Source organism: Lepidothrix coronata, unplaced genomic scaffold (genome assembly GCF_001604755.1).
Source record: "Lepidothrix coronata isolate B3197 unplaced genomic scaffold, Lepidothrix_coronata-1.0 Scaffold190, whole genome shotgun sequence".
Lineage (NCBI taxonomy): Eukaryota > Metazoa > Chordata > Aves > Passeriformes > Pipridae > Lepidothrix > Lepidothrix coronata.
Window position 1 is genome coordinate 581238 of NW_016690370.1, and position 14005 is coordinate 595242.

A 14005-nucleotide genomic window follows, 5' to 3' on the forward strand; every position below is an offset into this window, starting at 1 on the left:
CAAACTTTAGACCCCAGAGCTTCTTGGAAGCTCTTTCCGTGAGCTTTAGAGGTTAGATAACAGAACTCTACTCTGGAGAAATATCTGTATTAAGATTAATTGGAAACATTGGGGGGTTTACTTGCTTATTTTTAATAAGGTACAGATTAATACGCAGTTTAGAAATGAAAAATAGTCACAGAAGCCCAATGTTGAATGTTCCATATTGCACCACGTTAACTTTCAAATGTTTTTCTCCTCCCACCAACTCTCCTCAGTTGTAGTTTCATCATGTAGAAGGCTGTCTGTAATATATAATTATAAAATCCTGACAGATTTTAGCTCTTGTTGCTGCATTTGAGTTCTGGCTTTTGGCAGCTTTTCCTGGCACTGCAGTTTAGCTTTCAGTCCTTTTCAGTGGTGGAAAGGCTGTGGGAGGAGCCCAGGACATGGGGGGGTTCCTGGGTACCACTGCACATCCCTCTCCAGCCCATCAGTCTTGGCTGTGACTCCAAACTGGGAGTGATCTGAAATGGAACTTTGGGACTCAGTTGTGTGTGTCCAGCAGGGAAGGTGCTGGGAATTAGTGGGGATGAGTACAGACAATATTTTCAAAAATATATTCCTTTTCAGTGCTTTTCAAAGCTGTCTTTTAAGCAATTCTGAAAATTTACCTTGCCTTGGATAAATGATCCTTCCAGTAGGATCACTTCCCTTTTCCTTCCACAACACCTTCTCATGTGGATAATATGCAGGGAAATACTTCTTTTAGGTGGTGTGGGAATAGACATTTTGGGAACACATCTCATCTGAGCGTGGCAGTTCTCCCACATGATCCCAGAGATATTTCCCTCTGCCAGGAGAAACGAGGAGCTCAGTTTTCCATGGAGCATCATCCTCCCTTTTCCTGGTGTGCCTTTAATCCCGCGCTGTGTTTGTGTAATGCAATAGAAATGTTGCTAACGTGATTAGACTTTTCTATCTTATTAGCTCCAATACTGAGCACAATAAAATGGAAAACTGTTTAAATGTTATGTTTAAGTGCTTGAGATAAGAGTTCTTGTAAATGAAATGTGATTACATTTCTGTAATAGATCTTCTCTGTCTGCTCGGACTTTGTTGAGCGATGTAATTCTTTGGGGATTGCTGGTTCCCAGTTTGATTTTTCTCTCTTTTTTTTTTTTTTTTTTAGTGTAAATGAAATGTGATTACATTTCTGTAATAGATCTTCTCTGTCTGCTCGGACTTTGTTGAGCGATGTAATTCTTTGGGGATTGCTGGTTCCCAGTTTGATTTTTCTCTTTTTTTTTTTTTTTTTTTTAGAACTATTACACAGCAGACAATGAGCAGAAATCTGTTGCAAACTCAGGGTTTCCTGTCTGAGGCAGCAAACCACGGCTCCCTAGTTTTCTTTGTGATAACCAATTTGAATTAAAGATAATTCCCCAACATCACCTTGAATTTCCATCTGTGTAACCCTGATGTTCTTAAGCGTTCTGCATTTACCTAATGCTCTGGGCTATTTTCCCTGAGCATGTATGGAAAACTGGGACTATCCTCCAACTGGAGATGATATGAATAACAATTGTTTGCTGATCTTCCCCTGTATCTCCCTGGATAACCTGCAGCCTGCAAAGGCTGAGGAAGTGGCAGATAGCTTTTGTCATCCCTTATCCGGGCTGTACACTTGTAAGGAAGAGCAGGGATAATCGCCTAAATCTAATTAGGGGTTAAAAGAGGCCATGACTGTGATGTGGCAGTGAGACACCTTACTGTAGCAATCCTGTTTGCATTAGAAAAATAAGGTTGTCATATTGATTATTCAAATGAGCTTATATTGGCCATGGCTCAATGGCTGCGTCGCAGCTGAAGCACTCGCAGGTCCCAGCTTTTCAGAGCGGGCCCACGCTCGGAGCATATTTGATGTGCTGTCTTGTTTGCTCCTTTAAGGGGTTTAAAACCAGGGCTTGGGGGAGTTCTGTGGTGAGGATGAAGGGTTTAAGTGACCACTGGAGAGGGGAGTGGAGCTTTGCTGGGTGGCTGTTAAACGAAGGCCGATGAATCTGCTTCGCATCTTTTATGGAGCGAACGGATCTTGTTTGGGCATTAATTGACGTTCAGTTCAAAGTCAAACACAGCTAAAAAGAGTCAAGTATTTGCATTCAGATCAATTCCACATCCAAGAGATGGAGAATTCCCTCGGCTCTGACTTTGGGGTCTGTGTTTTAATTGTTAAAAAATATCTACCTGGTACTGGGCTGTTCTGGCTTCTCAAATCTTTCTGAGGACTTGGCTTTTTGTCCTTCAACAGTCACGTCTGCTGATGTCCTGCAAGTGGATGAGGTGCTCCAGGCAGTGCTAATTCCAGCCTTGCTCGTTCCTCACGATGGATGATGTGAGTGCCATACATGGACTGGGCAGGAAAGCCTTTAAAAGGACCAATTTTTAATTCTTTTAAATTTTTTTTGGTGCCCCAAGAAATATGTGCTAGGCTCTGTCAGATGTACAAAGACTGGACATTTTACTGATGTTTTATCCTTGCTTTGTGCAGCTTCTGGCATTAAGATGTACAAGGAAGAGTCCACCTTAAATCCCACATATCAGACAGAGTTTGCAAATTTTTCTCCATGGTTGAAATTATTTCAGTTATTTTATGTACAGTTTGAACATTGTTGTTCACTTTAGGTGTTGGCAACGCTGTGTTTCTTTCTGCTGCTGGGTAAAAATACATATAGAGATAACTAAACTCTTTTTCCCTCTGTTGCACACAGGTACAAGGTTTTCAACTTGATTTTTAACTTTTTTGAGTTGATTCTCCCAGTTTCTTCCACTCTCTGGAGTTGGTGCTGGTGGAACAGTCACCCATCCTAACACCTGGGTGAGTGGAAGCCATAATGACCAGAGAAAGGCTATATATGTCTATATATTAATGTTGTATGTTATTTCTTTACGTTGTTGGAACATCCTGACCTGTTTTAAAGGACTGGAAATTATTATGCGCAAACATTGCCGGAACTTTCCAGTATCTTGCTGGAACAGAAAGTTAAGCAGTGGCTTATCCTGTCACCCATTGTGTGAGAGGCCACTCGGTCCTGGGCATTGTGTTGAACCCCTGAATGTGTTTGATTTCTTGGAATGGTTCCAGTTTCTGGCTCTTCTTTGCAAGACACCATAATTTTGTATATTAAAATTGCAACTTTGAGGCAAAACTGAAAATCTGGGAAAAGCCAATATAGGAGACTTTTTTTTTTTCCCCAGCAATATCGATTTGCTGTTTCTGTAGCTCACTCTGTGATTTTGCACAGTCATTCTGTGTTATGAATTTATTATATTATTTTTATTTAAGCCTGACTTTAATCTCTTTCAGAGCACAGGCACTCAATGTTCTCCACCACCTTCTGATCATAGTTAGCAAATGATTAATCTTGTTCTGATTAACATCAGCGAGGCTGTCTGGGATGCGTTTCTTACAAAGAGGGAAATAAGAGAACTATGGACAGTGTTGTAATAAAGTAGGGAAAAATCCTTAATTCTGGGAACACACAGAGAGGTGAAATTTTCTGTTGGTGAAGGGGTTGCTGCTGAAGTGGCTGCTCCTCTTTGAGAAGTGATAAAAGCTGGATTCCCACAGAACTGGGACGGGCTCTGGGACTGACTCTACCACCCTGAAGGCGTTGGCCTTACTTTGCTGTAAAAAAAGGCATTTTCATGTAAACCAAACCCACTTTGGGCTTGTCCTAGAGCATCACTGCTTTGGGAGTGGTTGGACTCTATGACCTTGAAGTTCTGTTCCTACCTTAGTGATTCTGTGACAACTAGAGGAGGGTCAGGTTGGACATCAGGAGGAATTTTGTCACAGAAAGGGTTGTCAGGCATTGGAAGGGGCTGCCTAGGGAGGTTTGGAGTGCCCATCCCTGGAGGTGTCCGAGGAAGGCCTGGCCATGGCACTCAGGGCTCGGGACAAGGTGGGCATTGGGCACAGGGGGCATCCATGGGCTGGGAGGGCTTTTCCAACCTCAGGGATTGCAGGAATTCCTTCCTGAGCAGCAGGTAGGTGAGTGCTGGAGGGGACATGTGACAGATAAAAGCATTTCCACTGCAGAGTTCAGTGTCCACACAGAGGGGGGTCAGCGGAGGTTCCACGTGTCTCCTTCCTAAAAGGTGAACTGAGTGGAGCTGAGCCAGGTACAGCTAAAAATACATGGATTAATGTGACTTTTATGGACCAACAGACATCCAACTCCAACTTATTTCCTCAGAGAAGGCCAAAGAGCAATGCTGGGAACTTGAAGTTGACTTTGATGGAGGCTGCAATTTGTTGGTTGGGTTTGTAACTCGAGGTGGTTGTTGGAGATTCGCTGGGTTTTTTGCAGATCAGGAATTCTTTTTTGGATCATCCACATTCCCAGGTCTTTCTGTATGCTCTGTGACTCCTCTGGAAGGATCTGGCCACTGATTTGTTCAGGGTTTTTTTTTTTGTAGAATGTTTCATTTCACCTCTAAGATTTGCAGGTACAACAGGAAGTGCTGGTTTTAATCCTCAAGCTTCAAATTGCTTAAGATCTAAGTTTTCTTGGAGCCTGCCATGTTCATGGTACTTAATTGCTTCAGGAATCTCTTGGCTTTATTTAAAAAAAATAACCTTTGAGGGAAATCTTGGCTGTAGAACGAGACATGTTTTATATTTTTGTCTTTTTTTTTTTTTTAAAAAAACTAATTTTGGTCCAATTGGTGGCAAATCAATTATGTGCAATACTAATATTTTTAATTTCGTTGAAGAAATGCCAAAATCCAAAATACTTAGCAAGATTCTAGTGGGAGGTGTCCCGGGGGTTGGAACTGGATGGTCTTCAAGGTCCCTTCCAACCCAAACCACGCTGGGATTCTGTGATTTCTGGTCTAGACATTGAACTTTCTCTGGGAAGGGCTGGGAATGAGAAGCGCCAAATAAAATAGATGATGTTGGTTTTTCGTGGCAGTAAAAGGTTAAAAGGATATTATTGAAAGCAAGAGAGTAAAATGAGTAAGACCAATGTGATGTGGTAATAACTTAATAGTGAGAGAAATGTGAAGCCTGAAGGAGGTTTTGGTGCAACTCAACGAACACAAAGAGTTCAGAGAGAGTTGGAAGGTTTGGGGTTTTTTTTAGGCTGTGACATTTTCTAAAAAAACCAATAAATTGGGATTTAGTGCCACTTGCAGATCTTGCCACGTCCTCTTCTCGCCACAACATGTGGGACATCAAATTCTGGTGTTTTCAGCCCAGGCACATCCTGGATCCATCTGTTGCTTCTGGGGTTCCTCTTGCAGAAGATGTGCAATAAACACAAGGCCAAAAGCAATTTCAACTTTGATTAATTGTTCTCAGATAATAACAGACTTGTATTTCATGTAGTCAGAGGCCATTGCAAATTACTGGAGAAAGAAAGGACAAATAACCAAGGTACAGAGCGATTGGTGTTGGGTGTCTAGAGCTGCTGTGCAATTAGGGGAGAGTTAATTGCTCCTGGATTCCAGAGAACTCGTGGCCTTGTGAGATAATTGAGGAATGAGCCTGTTCCTACAGTCCCCACGGGGCTGGTTTAGGTTCAAATCCTCTGACTTGGTCCAAGCGGAGCAGATTTTTTTTTTTGGGCGACTCTGAAGGTCTTTATTCTTGAATTCTGAAATATTGAGATCAAGATGCACTTGAGTTTCTGACCCTTGTTATTCTGAGTATTTGAAAGTGCTTTTACAGCCTTTGGTGGTTTGGTGCCCACAGGTGACCAGCCTTCTTTTGGACTGAGTGCTGTAAAAACCAAGGTGGGCACTGCTGTGCACGGGGCCACTTCAGTGATCCCTGTCCATCTCCTCTTCTCCCTGACTCCAGTTTAGCTGGAATGAGTTTGATTTGGGTTTTTTTCCCTCACCTTTTCATTACTTTTAAAGCACTTTCAGGTGATTTTTGTCACTGTCTGTTAGGCTTGGGTTTGGTCAGATGTGTTTGAGACTTGGAACGAATTTTTATTTTCATTTGATTTTGATGAAATGTTATTTCTTTCCCTTTATTTGTGGCCAAGGAACTAATTTCCTCTCAAACCTGAACAACTTTACCTTTGTAAATTTTACACATTTCTCTTGCAGCACAGCCCAACGTGGAAGTTGTTAGGAGGAGATACAACTTCCTTACTGGAAGTTAGACTGGATTCTTGGAATGACTGTTTTACAGAAACCAAGAGACTTCCAAAGGTTTTCCTTAGGGCTACATTGAGTTGTGATGCAAAAAAAAAAAAATAAATGTTTAATTGTGAAACAAAGCCTGAAACTCAAAGCTTTTATGACCAGAAATTCTAAAAACTCTCTTACTGAGGGAGTCGAGGAGATAAAAACTAAATATCCTGAGATCAAGTGGATCTTTTCAGGAGAAGGAAAATTTTTACCTTGTCTAGGAATGGAAAGCTGTCTGACACTTCAACATATTTGAAACATTTAGGGTCTATTCCAAGTGTCTCCCTGTGTCCCTCAGGGAGGGAAATTCAGGCCGGATGAGAGAATGTCGAGGGATGAAACCAAAGGACCAAAACCAACTGCAGGGACACAAAGAGGGGCAGTGGAAAAACATTTCCAGTGGTGAGACCTAAAAAAGCTCGAGGTTTTTGGGCTAAAATTGGATCAAATGCAGTCCCAGGCAGTGGAATTTCAGCCAAGTGGTGCTTTGTGGGCTCAGCTGAGCTGAGCATGGTGCCCAAAGTGCTGCTCTGGCCTTAATGTCATGATGGAAACGTGGAACTACCTTTCCTTGCTCTTTGGCTTTAAAATCTGTGTGTCCTGAGGCTGTTGGGTCATCCTGGTCCTTCACCTGAGCTGTGGAAATCCATCAGTTGTTGGTTTATTGTTACTTGTTTTAATTAGTTGTTTGTTTTCCAGCAGTACCAGGGTCCTGCTGCTGCTGCTGGAGAGGGAGGAACCACATCCCAACTTGCTCCTGGGTTGTTCTGGGTCTCCCTCAGTCTCACCTAAAGCCCTGACCTGCTCTTTGAAATCCATCTGGCACTTCCTATTCATTTCAGCTCCAAGTGCAGCACCTTCATGGACCTTCCAAGGTCTTTCAAGGTCCTTCCGAAGTGTGGGAACTTTTAATTTTTATTTTATATTTATTTTCAGGAAGCAGAGACAGTGGGGCAACAAAACCAACTGTTTTAGTGCTACACAGATAAAGGCATATCAGGTTTGGGTTTGTTACTCTGTGGTTTTTTTTTTTTAATTATAAGAACATCTCTGTGTTTAAAACCTTTGAAGAAACTTGTGAAGTGCAAAGAACAAAACCAAAGCTGATAAATTCTGGTGTTTAGATTTCTCATAAAAGAAGCCCTTAATTTAAAGGAGTATTTGCCTGAGGGGCAGATGGAAGGAGTTTGTCTGACTTGTAGTGATGGGTTATAAAAACAATCAAAAATCTAAGTTATGCAAATAGGATAGAAAGTGATGGGTGAGGTGAGTCCCTGAGTTTGAGAAAAGTGATTTTGCTGATTAAAAAGTAAATTAAAAATATGTACAGCTGTCTTTGCCATTGGTTATGGGTAACAGACCCAAGGCTGGACAAGCTGAACTCAGTTCAGGTATTAACTACAGATATTAGCTTTGTTCTGGGGGATTAAAGAAAGAAAGGAATTAAAGAGATTTGTGATTTGTTTCCCAAGTTAATATAAAAGCTTTAAATTGCCACTGTAGAATCACTAAGGTTGGAAAAGACCTCCAAGATCATCAAGTCCAACCTTTCAATATGAATATTCAGTAACAGAATGAGCATCTGCACGATGTAACCACGGTTTTATCTCACAATATGAATTTTGAGCAATGAGCCAGAGCAAGGAGTGTTTTATTCACAGAGATTGGTAGAAAGTTGGGTGCCAGCAAATAAGTTTTAAATGCTTAATAAAGTTCTGTAAGATTTTCTCCTTTTGGGAAGAGTTCACAGCGCAGTCTTAAAAAATAATAACAATTAATCCAGATCAATCTCAACCAGGAGATTGCCTGGTTTCAGAGGCAGAATGCCTTTAATTGGTAGGTTTATTTTGATTGGATATTTAATGAGGAACTGGTTAATGTTTCCCTAAGCACAATTTTCATGAGCATTTACTATTTTTTGACGAGTTTTTCTGAATTCAGACAGAGATGGAGCCGTTCAAACGCGGTGCTGTCTCAGTGTGGTGTAAAGTATTTACCAGAGATTATTCCAGAACTTGGTTAACGTGCACAGATAGTTCAAAAAAAGCCCCCCAACTAACCCCAAACTAAACAGGCTTGAGGTTTCCTTGTGGGATTTTTTTTTTTTATCACCAGACTGAGGGCCTGAAGGAATAGAGGAAGTGAATGGCCACCAATGTATCCAAATATCTCATTTTGCCTCCGAGCAAGTGCCGGCAGATAAATGCCCATAAAGGGATTTCTTCCTTAAGCCCCATGGATTTTTTTTTTTTCTTTTTTGCAACTTTTTGTGCGAGTTAGAAATGAAAACCATTCATCCAGTGCCCCAAAGAAGGGCCTTATTGAATGGAATAACAGTGTAATGTACCATTGAAGGCAGGATTGAAAGTGATTATCTTGTTAACTCTTGACAGTTCCCGCCAGCTTGAAATAGAACTGGCAGCTTGATTTGCAAATGAATTAGAGCTTTTTCATTTGCTGCCAGGATCATCTTTTTATATTCTGATATGACAGATGCTATGTTCCAGCCCTTTGTTTCCCCTCACTTTCCTGCTTGCAAACCAAAAACAAAAGATTACGATAGTCGTTTTATTTGCATCTTTTTTCTCTGGGAGTTTTATTCTTTGTCTGGAAGTTTTTAAGCTCCGATTTTTTTTTTTGTTGTCGTCGGAGAATGGCATTGTTCCCGCGGAATAAAATTTCATTAGGTTAAGTACAGTAGTAATTGGGTGAATGAGGGGGATTTAGAAGCTTTCAGAAAATGGAAAATTGATTGTAGTCAAATTGTTTTAGTGCTTAGAACGTTTGAATTTCCTCCCTGCCTTGCACTCGCGGTGGATATTCCTCAGTTCCACGAGCGGCGGGGGGGGGAAATCTCCCGGTTCCAATATTTATCCTGCCAGTATGCAAATAGAAATACATGTGTAATTAGTTCCAGGCTTAATGCTGATCAACTGTGTTTATATTCCAGAGCCATCCAAACACAGATGGGAAGGTGCTGGGTATGATAATTACTGTGCACTCTTTCTATGTTCCTCATTAACCTGTAACACTCGCTACTAGTCCGGAGAGTTTTTCCTGTAGTTGTGCTTCCCAACATTAAAACTTGCTGGGCTTTGTTTAATATTCAGCCCAGCGTTCTGGGCATTTACAAAGCTGGGCTTTTTGCTACTTTTCTAATCTGTTTTGTACTTTGAGGCTAATTAGCAACACTTCCGACCAGCGCCGATGGCCGTGCTGGAAATGTTTTCCTCCACTTTCACCTACAGGATGTGTTTTAATTGAATATCTACAAAATAATATTACAGAGAAGGTAAACCAGGCCAAAGTTGTCTAATTTATTTAAGGCTGGTTAACGCAGACAGCGACATTCTGAAGCCTGATGCTTCATCATTTGTGTTTGCTGGGAATGCAAACGGGGATGAAGGAGGTTTGGCTCCCAGGGAAGGGAACCCTGAGCGTGGAACAGGAGGGCAAAACCCACCCAACCAAAACCCAGGGGGAAAAAGCAACCAAACCTCACTCTGTGGGTGAAAGCTCCAAGGAAAACTGAGGGGGGGAAAAAACCAACCAAACCCCACTCCACGTGAAAACTCCAAGGAAAATTCAGGGCAAATGCCAACCAAACTCCATTCCACGTGTGAAAACTCCAAGGAGTTGCATGTTCTGAGGTCCTTGCAGTTGCCAGGTTTAGTGAGGAGTGGCTTGAACTGGCATCTACAATAAAGAAATCTGCTTTGGTAATTCCTGGTATTCCCATATCTGACCTGAAGTCTTGATAAAGCCCAGTCAGGAGATTTTGGGGAGTTATTTTGGCTCTTGTTTATCTGAGAAATACATGGAAAGGAAAGGAATATTTTTGTAGGGTCTGTTTGGAAATACTGATTCTATCTTTGGTTTTCCCCCCTCTGTTTAGCTTCAGTATTTATTTCAGTTGCATAAAATCTTGGATTTTACTCTGTCAGTCGGGGTTATATATAAATATATATTTCCCCCTCTTGAATATTTGATAGGGTCTCTTGGGTAGCGATTTTCCTTCTCTCTAGGATAACATATTATGGAAATTGTTTCACCTTGTGTCCTGTTTGAAGTCCCTGGTTTTAGCATGATTCAATTTACCTTTCATTATATTCCACTGAGTTCCTCAGCAGTCCCAAGTTATTCCAATGTGTTTGTGTAGGGGGTGACTCCTGCTTTTCTTCCTGCTTTTTCTAAGTGACCTTCATATGATCTCCTTGAGTCTTTATGGCATTTAAATTTATTAGTAATTGGCCAAACCTCTTAGTGCTTTTTCCTGACAGGAGTGAGGGGTCCACTGAGCCAACCACCACCAGCTTTGGGGGCTTTCCAGGATAGTTTCCTGATATTTTCCTGATATTTTGAAGCTGATATTAAGTAAGGGAGAACAAGATTCCAGTCTTTTTGGAAAATATTGGTGGGTGTTTTTCCTAGCAGGGTGTAGGATTCCCCAACCATTCTCTGCTCTTGGTATGTTTTTTGTGCAGAAAAGATTAGAAAAAGCAGGTGTGGTCTCAGAAATTGTGAGATATTGGCCTTTAACCTCAGTGCTGGGAGAGATGATCTTGCCACAGGTTAGAAATGGGGGATTTCCATGTTCTGAGAGAGAGAGGAGAGAGTTACCAGCTGGTGGTGATGCCATTTGCTGGGATTTATTCAGAAATTTGGTGTATTAACAATGCTGCTGGATTAAGGGGTGTTATAAGTTCCTTATCTGAGCCTGATTTAGATGAGTTTGATCTTATTTACCTTTGTCTCCTTTCAACACTGAGTGTAGGGAGGAGGCAGAAGGTACCAGGCCACCTCTCCAGGTGGGTTTCATGTGTTCATCTCTTTTTGCTTTGCCTTGTATTGGTGAGTGTTTAATATCTTATCACCTGCTGAAGTTCCTGAAGAGATTCAGCTGTTTGTTTTGAGGTTGTTTATCTAGAATGGTAGATAAACATCTAAATAATTGATCTGAAATAGCAGATAAAAGTGGGGATCGATAACATGCCAAAGAAAAATAGGAGGTGTAGGGGCTGCTCAGAGGAAGATTTGTAGGGAAGGCTGAAGGTTAAGGGGAGGATAAAGAACAGGAAAACATGAGGTTATTCCAGGAGCACCTTCTGCTGTGAGGCTCTTCATCCAAGAGGAATAGTGGGACAAAAGGGGATTATTTCAAGTGATACCTGACAGCTTATTGACAGCATTATGTGATGTGCTTGTGGAATGATCCAGAAATATTTGAAGGGTGAGAGAGCTCTGTGAGAATCATCTGTGTGCGCTTGGGATGATGCTCCTGATCACCCCTGACATGCTGGCACTTGGGAGGGGTGGAGTGAACAGGCCCTTGTTGGGAGGGTTTGGTGGCCTGACCCCAAACGCTGGGTGTGACCTTTGTGCTGCAGCTCCTCGTTAGTGTTGAGGACCTGGGGGGTTTCTGCCAAAGGCCTTGCTAATGATGAGGTGATTTATTGATCCCTTTGGCTCCCCAGGGGCTGAATCAGCCACTGGGATGTTTAGGGTGGAGTTCAGGCCACCAGGACGGGCAGGGGCTGGAGCAATTCCCTGGGAGGGTCCTGAGGGACTGGGGAGGGTTCAGCCTGGACCAGAGGGGGCTTTGGGGGCACCCCATGGCACCCACCAGCCTGAGGAAGAGGGAGGTCACCGAGGAAGGGGATTTGGGCTCTTTGGAGTGGCTTGTGGTAGGAGGAGAGATGCAAAACCACAAGTGTGTGGAGCAGAGAGAAAGGAAAGATGCTCCCAGTGAGGACCCTGCATCAGCAGGACACGTTCCTCCTGGAACTGGGCTTCCAAGGCCAGCCTGGATAAGACTCTGCACCCTCCAGAGGCCCTTCAACCCAAATTATCCTGTAATATCCATAGGTACGGACAATCCATAGAATTATTCCATGGCCTATGGATTTGAACCCAAAAACCATGGCAAAGAAAATGTGTGTTAGATCTACAGTTCCTGGGTGAAACTGCTCTGAATTTGCTAACAAGTAAATTTTATGTGATATCTTAGGCTACTTTATAATACCTAAATTTGGGTATTTCAAAGACATTGCACATTTTCCAGCTCTCTTAATTAATAGTTGCTTTGATATGGGGACTATTTTTAGGAACATGAATATATTCCAGACTAAAATCATGATTTCCAGCAAGTGCTGGTGAATATTTTTAGTTTAGTTTACTGGCAAAGGCAGCAGAACCTCTAAGTTAACACCACCTCAGTTACCTACTCTGGGTTTAAGTAATCCCAGTCCTGGCTAAACTTATGGAATCCCAGAATAGTTTGGGTTGGATGGGACCTTAAAGATCATCCAGGTCCACCCCCTGCTGTGGAAGTTGCTTAATTGAATTCTTGGCTTGTTGTTACAGGTCCCTCATGACCATGATTCAAATGGAGCTGGAATTTCTTCCCCTGGCAATTCTGAAACATTTGGATTAGCCTGAGTGTTATGTTTGCTGGTTTAATGTATGACTTTAAATGCTTATCAACTGCTATTTTACAGCAAAAATCTTGGCCTTAGTGGGGAAACACCATTCCAGAGCTTTTTGATGGGAAGAAAAGGAAAACTCCAGAAGAAAATCAAACTTGCCTAATGAACCAAAAAAATAACTGTGGGGCACTGGAAATGATATGAAAGGCAAATATGGACTTTGGTGTGTGGAGTAAACAGTAAAATGGAGTAAAACATTATTGCTGATGGCGATAGCAGATTACTAAAACTTCGTGGTGTTCTTTTGTCTGAGTTTGGGAATATTGGATACGCATAAAGCTGCTCTTGGCTGTTATTTGTGGTGATTTTTGGGTTCAGATTTTCTGCAGATGTTAAAGGTGAGGCAGAGACGTAGCCACAGGTCTGGTTATGCAGAGAGAACAGCTGAAACAGAGGATGGATGGGACTCTTATTTGTGTAATATAATAGAAACAATACAATTATATAGTATATAGAATTGTTTGATATATTATAATCTGTAGCTTAACTAAAAGATCAGGTTCTGCCATGGCTGCACTGGTGGCTCATTGATCCCCAGCAGCCTCCAGCTGGGAAGGGTTTTCATTGGAAGTGACAGGTGCCCCAAGGTTTATTTAGGACAAGCTCAGCCTTGTCCTGGTTAGTTTGATAATGTTTTCCTTATGGATGTTCAACCAGTGCATTTCCTGTGTTAGGGCCTTGTGTTACACCAATATTCCTGTCTGTGCTGCCTCAACTACAAATTGGATGAACAGCCAGTGACACTTTTTCAATATTATTACATTAAACCAAGTGGATTTTGATTGATAACCTAATATTCAACTAATGCAAAACATCAATCATGGCAAGTATATTAATTATTTAATATTGCAGTCTAATTCAGAAATCGATGTGCTGCAGGAGGGGAAGGGAAACTCGCTGTTCCCACAAGACTTGAGACAGGGAATGATTAAAAAAGAACCCCCCTCCCAAACCCTGCTGTACTTGTGTGTGTTGGTTCGATACAAATCTTTATTCGTTTGCCAATAATCTCGTCGCATTTTCCACTTCAGGACCTTTTTTATCAGTTTTGAGCCCTCTAATTGAATGAAGGTTGTTCTCAGCACAGGGCAGGGGGACCTGCACAAATATTGATGGCGGGGACGGCGCAGGATGGGCCTGGGAGCTCCTCCTGCCACGTCCTGCATCCTGCTCCCAAATAATCCAGTCCTTAAAGGCCTTTAGCACCTCAAAAATAGATCAGAAAATCATGGAATGGTTTGGGTTGGAAGGGACCTTAAAGCCCGTCCAGTGCCACCCCTGCCATGGGCAGGGACAGCTTCTGCTATCCCAGGTTGCTCCAACCTGGCCTTGGA

The 14005-nt window shown here is 42.1% G+C and overlaps 2 protein-coding genes across 2 annotated transcripts in view; both read left to right on the plus strand.

Moving 5' to 3' along the window:
- LOC108505411 (serine/Arginine-related protein 53-like) overlaps positions 1–2311 on the plus strand; it is a 38059-nt gene extending 35748 nt beyond the window's left edge. Inside the window, exon 5 of the mRNA XM_017831364.1 lies at positions 2291–2311. Coding sequence (XP_017686853.1) covers positions 2291–2303 — 13 coding nt within the window. The 3' untranslated portion in view covers positions 2304–2311. The remainder of the gene's footprint in view (positions 1–2290) is intronic.
- A 58-nt stretch (positions 2312–2369) lies between these two features.
- The window catches only part of LOC108505412 (serine/Arginine-related protein 53-like), a 68744-nt gene continuing 57108 nt past the window's right edge, over positions 2370–14005 (plus strand). The window contains exons 1-4 of the mRNA XM_017831365.1: positions 2370–2374; positions 2801–2857; positions 5546–5565; positions 7230–7236. Of these exons, the coding sequence (XP_017686854.1) occupies positions 2370–2374; positions 2801–2857; positions 5546–5565; positions 7230–7236 (89 nt within the window). The remainder of the gene's footprint in view (positions 2375–2800; positions 2858–5545; positions 5566–7229; positions 7237–14005) is intronic.